The sequence below is a fragment of the Sesamum indicum genome, linkage group LG3 (genome assembly GCF_000512975.1).
Source record: "Sesamum indicum cultivar Zhongzhi No. 13 linkage group LG3, S_indicum_v1.0, whole genome shotgun sequence".
NCBI lineage: Eukaryota > Viridiplantae > Streptophyta > Magnoliopsida > Lamiales > Pedaliaceae > Sesamum > Sesamum indicum.
The window spans coordinates 15,487,925-15,494,081 of NC_026147.1; the positions used below are offsets into that span (position 1 = coordinate 15,487,925).

Sequence of the window (6,157 nt, forward strand, 5' to 3'; positions counted from 1 at the left end):
ATAAAAGTATCCAAATAAATACGCATAATTAATGATTTAAACTTTTTACTTTTCAATTCATCAATTTAAACACAATGTAAAGTATTTGTGCCAAAAACAATTAGATTAATAGTTAAGAAACCGCCACTTTCGTCTAAGACACGACATAAATATAATAACAAATTACAAACCCAAAATATAAAATATGATCGCATAAAATAACAAAATAATTAAGCCGAGACAAATAAATGTAGAGGTTTGGGCGGCTAATGAAGTGGTTCGGTTGGAAGAAAAGGCGGAAAGGTGATGTACATAGTTCTTGCGGTTGGATTTTTCTTTTTAATTACTTATTAGGTCGTCGTCCCCACGTGCATATACTAAATAATAATTATTTATACTTTAAAATAATTAAAGTAAAATATATAAATGAACACATCATATTTAAAAATAAATAAGTAAATAAAAATAAATTAATATAGCGATATTATCGATACAAAAAATTTGTATAGGGCTATCGTTTGTGAGTGAAATTTTCATATTGGTATAGATAGAAAAAGAAGAATTTAATTAGGGTTGGTTGGAAATACAGAAGGAAATTTTTGGTAATTTAAAAAAAAACTGGTGTCGCGGTGTAAGTAGCTGTTGTTTGTGAGTGAGAATAGGTTTTATATATAGAGAGAGAGAGAGTAGATTTAGAGTAAATTATTAAGGGCTCTCCTAATTTTTGTTAATTATAAATACTTTCTCATTATTTGAAAAATTATAAATGCCTCTTTAAAATTGATAGTTAACTAACAAATATCCCCTACAATGAGCTATCACGATGGGTTATTTTCTTAAATTATCGTTAATTCATGTGACTATTTGTAATTTTTTGAACATATTGAGATAATTATACAACCTCAAGGGAGCCTATTGTAATTTACCCATTTATTTGATAGAAATAATAATTGTATTATTACATCAATATATTAATTAACACTGCGAGAAAATGGCTCAACAACTATAAAAAAATTTGATGATAAAATCAGGGTCGAGTTAGTTAGAAAATAAAATTCTCGTTGCTAATCTACATCACTTCATATATATTTTAAACATGTTGTTGCTAACTTTGTTAACAAGTAAATTTCCGTTGCTAAATTCATTAGCAAGTAAATATCTTATATTAAATAGTATAAATTAGCAATGAAAATATTACTTGCTAAATAGCTCGATGCTAATCTCTTTTTGTTGTTGTTAAGGGATTTTCTTATAGTGTAATTCAAATAAATGAGATTTGAATTTATATATTTGATTGTTAAGTTTCTAACATATGATCTCATATTTACAAAATGACAATATTTTTACTTTAACTATCGAACAAATTTTAATGCACGCTTGAAGAATAATAATTTGGCACTTAAAGACTTAATGAAAATAAATCATTATTATTTTTATATTATGGTAGTAATTCATTTAAATCAATTATGATAAATCCTTATTACATAAATTCTTTGATTCCAATTTAACATAAAATAACACATGATATAAATGTTGTGTTTTTCTTTTTAAATTTTGAACACATATAAATGTTGAAAACAAACAATTATGAAAATCTTAACCAAGTTTTGGCCATCTTTGTCTATGTTCATATTATATTGGGGCATAGAGAATACTAGGGGCGTCTATGGTTTTCAGAAACAGGTTGAACCAATTGTACTATATCAATTTAAAATTAATTTTGTGATTTATATTCTATTTTTATTCATAATTAGTAAAAGGAGATGGAGATTGGTTGTTACATGAACAGGTACAACATAAAAAGTCACGAGCTAGCTGGAATTTTTCTTATATACATTGGTTGTGAAGTAATAAACACGAACATCAAGACCTACATTTTGAAGGGATTTTCTTTTATGCATTTACTTTAAAAGTATCGTAACTGTAAGATATTTAAAAAATGTGTCAAGATATCAAATAGTATGAATCATATTACATTAACAGTGAGATCTGCATTGCGTTGATGTTGTAATATCCAGTTGTTTGGTGTGCCTAAATCTTATTTGTAAAATTCAATTTGAAGTAAAAATTGTAATATTATGATCCTAATTGCAAGGATCGGTATTATGCTCGTTTACTTCAATAACTAGCTTTTGGAGGTAGGATTCTTTCAGTTCATATTGATCCGTATCAAACCATCCGCTGCTCTTCTCAGTTGCAATCATGGGGTGCGGATGGTGATGGCCGTATTGCAATGTTAGCACGAGGCTAAATAGCGCAAAGCTAGTTGAAATGGTAACACTAGTATTGCAATGTGAATGGTGATGGCCGTATTGCAATGTTACAGGGGCCTAGTTAGCGCAAACTAGTCCAAGGACATATTGTAGTGTGAATGGTGTTGGTGGTATTGCAATGTTACACGAGGCTAGTTACCACGCAAATTAGTCCAAGTGGTGGCACTAGTATTGCAGTGTGAATGGTGATGGCAGTATTGCAACATTACATGGGGCTAGTTAGCGAAAATTAGTCCAAGTGGTGACACTAGTATTGCAGCGTGAATGGAGATGGTGGTATTGCAATGTCACATGGGGCTAGTTAGCCCAAACGAGTCCAAGTGGTGATACTAGTATTGCAGTGTGAATGGTGATGGTGGTATTACAACGTTACACGGGGCTAGTTAGCGCAAACTAGTCCAAGTGGTTATACTAGTGTTGCAGCGTGAGTGGTGATGGCGGTATTGCAATGTTACACGGGGCTAGTTAGCGCAAATTAGTCCAAGTGGTCACTATAGTATTGCAGCGTGAATGGTAATGGAGGTATTGCAATGTTACATAGGGGGCTAGTTAGCACAAACTAGTAGTGGTGACACTAGTATTGCAGCGTGAATGGTGATGGCGGTATTGCAACGTTACACAGGGGGTAGTTAGCGCAAACTAGTGGTGACACTAGTATTACAGTATGAATGATGATGGCGGTATTGCAACATTCCCTCGAGGCCAGCCTGCGTGACATCGATACTATGAATTTATATGCCCTTGAGATAGGACGTATCACAAAGTCAGCACGCATGACATCCACATTATGAGTACTCATGTGAATTTATATGACTTGGACATAGCTGGTTTGTGAAGTAGGATTCTCCTAAAGCTATATGAAGTTATTGCATTTGTATCTGGAAATAAATTCAAATAATTGGCAAGAAATAGTTATGATGATCTGAAGGGATTTCATCTACTTATCCCTGAGAACTTGAAGTGAATGATATAAACAAAACTTGAACTCAACAAAGTGGATAAATTGGTAACTGCTTGTGCTAAAGAACATGATTGGAAAACATATACACTATGCAGTTAGTAGGAATCAAAGACAAACAGAAGTTAGTTCTTGCCTGCATATTTTCACCACAAAAAACCTGAATCTACTTGGGCAAAGCCAATACACGATCAAAAACAACTTCATTCCAAACATGAAGAGTTACCAAATTTACAAAAGGTCTTACTCCCCAATATCTTCATTTCACCAAAACAGAAAAGAAGAAAGGCAGGGCTAAAGGGCAAGTGATAGTATTGACACTTCCATAGCCTGGAAGGCACTTGCCATTACTGCACCGCAATACTCAACTCCGCTTTCTGCACAAACTTTGTACAAAACCTTTGTGCAGAATGTTATATATACTACTTAGTTATCTAGGTAAGTATATGGACAAGGATGCCTGTACAAGTTTTCTATATATACGGTTTAAAGATCTTATCAAGCAAGAAGAGCTGCTGGTACTGGTCTGGAGTCTCCACCGCTTGTCATCCATGGATGTCCTGCATAACATGGGCAGACGGAAATTTAACCATCTTGTAAAACAGCCGTTTAGTAATATATTCGTGAACAAAAGTAAGAAAATCATGTGAAAATAAGAGACAATTGGAATTTTAGTCCATTCAAGTTCTCCTAAATGGCAAAATATATTTCTGGAAACAAGAGATTAAGCCAACCAAATGAATGCATTCCATTCACTTGCAGATTATTTCCCAATTTGACTATCTTCGACAAGAAACAGAAAATCAACAGCAGAGCTGGAACTTGTAAACACATGTCAATGTCGTTCATATATGCTTACTCAGGACTTGATCAGCTGAAAACCTTCTCCATGCATCCTTGCAGAGCATTCGTCTCAGCAAATCCTTAGCTTCCGATGAGACCGAGCTGAAGATGCTCCTTGGGAATCTAAGATTAGCCCTAAGCACGCTTTCAAAGATCTCGCCTGCCGACTCCCCATAAAAAGGCGGGATCCCGGCTAACATTATATACAAAATTACACCTGCACTCCACACATCAACCTTTTCATTGTAGTCCATGCCAGTCACCACCTCCGGAGCAACATAGTATGGTGTCCCAACAATTCCAGACATCAGCCGTCCATTGCCAAAACACTCAGCAGAGCCAAAATCCGCAAGTTTTAGCTCATTATAGCTGTCGAAGAGAATGTTGTCAGGTTTTATGTCACGATGGGCCACTCCGAGGCGGTGGCAGTGTGCTATGGCTTCCATCAGTGGTACCTATATAAGAATTAGAAGTTGAAGTATATAAGCATATGGGAGCAAAGAAAACTTGATATTTGCTCAATTCTCAAATGTAATGAGACTACAGTCCAAAATTGTAAAGAAAATTATGAATAAGATAACAGCTAACAAAAATCTTCTCCATATCTTCCCCAAATCTCTCTCTCAACTTAACAAAAAAAAGCTAAGAGATTTTAACATTGCATGATAATTAGAATGAAAATTTCGTCAAATTTATTTAAAATGAGAAACAACGATTTTTTTATATATGTAGACAAACAACGATCTGTATCATCCTTACTCTGCAAAGATCCTCAAAAAAGTTGCCTCTGTTGGAAATTCTTGAGGAAATTTACAAAATAAGCAAGGAAGAGGAAAGGAAATTCTTGCTTATCTCACCCTTTATTAAATTGTTTCAAGAAAGAAGGAAGAAGAAAAACATCATACGGCAGAACACAAATTACCAAATATCGCATAAAAGTACCTTCCTCAACTGAAAAAGAAACCAAAAGTTTTTACAGGGGAAAAAAAATCACGGAACAAAATAATTCATTACCGTAGATTACAAGAAAAAAACATAAACGTTTGTTGATTTAACAAAACTAAAGGGCTAAGAATACTTTTTTCACCTCAATCTAACCTAGAAAAAGAAAAGGCTACACAGGACTTGACTTCCTTCTTCACTGAAAGTTCCCCAAAAGGATCTGGCAGTAAACAAGAAGTATAATGTACCTAAAAAGCTAGAGTCCCACAGAAACCGTACACAATTCTTTCTTTTCTTTTAAACTTCCATTACTCAAAAAATAAATAAAATCCATAAAAAAAAAAAAAGAAATTGAGAAGAACTCACCATTACTCGGCGAGCCTCGGATTCAGCGAAAACGGGGCGGGCAGTAATCCGCTCGAAGAGATCCCCAGACCCACAATACTCCAGCACAACATGCAGGAACTGATCATCCTCGTAAACATCGAAAACGGCCACCACATTCGGGTGACCCGAGACGAGTTGCATGAGCTTGGCCTCATTGTGGAGGCACTGGCTGTCGACAGCGTCGTACTGGATGAGGCGCTTGTCGATCGACTTCACGGCGAAGCACTCCCCGGTGGCGGCTGAGTAGCACCTCGATACGACGCCGTACCTGCCCTTTCCAACCTCCTCCCCCACTCTGTACTCTCTCTCTAGCGCTCCACTCATCACTTTTTCTCTCTCTAAAGAAAAGGATAACACAGTACGTACGGTGGGTGGGAATTGTGGGGCACATTTATAGAGAGAGAGAGAGAGAGAATGGTAGTTGGAATTTTTGGGGAAGGAATATTCGGGTAAAAGGGAACAGCTAACTCGATGCGGACGCGTGTCCAGGGAGTTGACGGAGGATAAACGGAGTTTGGTTTCAGGAGTTTCCCCTGTTGTGGCAGTGTTTAAAAAAAAAAGAGAAAAATAAAATTAATTTTTTTTATTAATCATAGACGTTGTAGAAAAAGATAAAACTTATCGTAATGTTTGGATTCGTTTTTTAAGTATTTTGTTGTGTTTTATGGAGATAGAGAGAGAAAAACAAAGATAAATAAGTGTGTGTTAGAGATAGTATGTATGTTTGGATTTGTTTTTAAGATAATTTAAAATAAGTATTGTATGTTTAATGTTA

General features: G+C 35.1%; 1 protein-coding gene across 1 annotated transcript; it reads right to left on the reverse strand.

Moving 5' to 3' along the window:
- Positions 3,378 to 5,743, reverse strand: LOC105158459 (phosphoenolpyruvate carboxylase kinase 1-like). The gene is made up of 3 exons (XM_011075223.2): positions 5,362 to 5,743; positions 4,070 to 4,508; positions 3,378 to 3,770 (listed from the first exon to the last, which is right to left on the reverse strand). The coding sequence occupies exons 1-3, from the start codon at positions 5,704 to 5,706 to the stop codon at positions 3,709 to 3,711; spliced, it is 846 nt and encodes a 281-aa protein (XP_011073525.1). The 5' UTR covers positions 5,707 to 5,743; the 3' UTR covers positions 3,378 to 3,708.

Coding starts and splice junctions, on each gene's coding strand:
- LOC105158459 (XM_011075223.2), bottom strand. CDS start 5,706: ATGAGTGGAGCGCTAGAGAGAGAGTACAGAGTGGGGGAGGAGGTTGGA. Junction 4,509..5,361: donor CCGAGGCTCGCCGAGTAATG/GTGAGTTCTTCT, acceptor ATTCTTATATAG/GTACCACTGATGGAAGCCAT. Junction 3,771..4,069: donor TTCAGCTGATCAAGTCCTGA/GTAAGCATATAT, acceptor CATGTTATGCAG/GACATCCATGGATGACAAGC.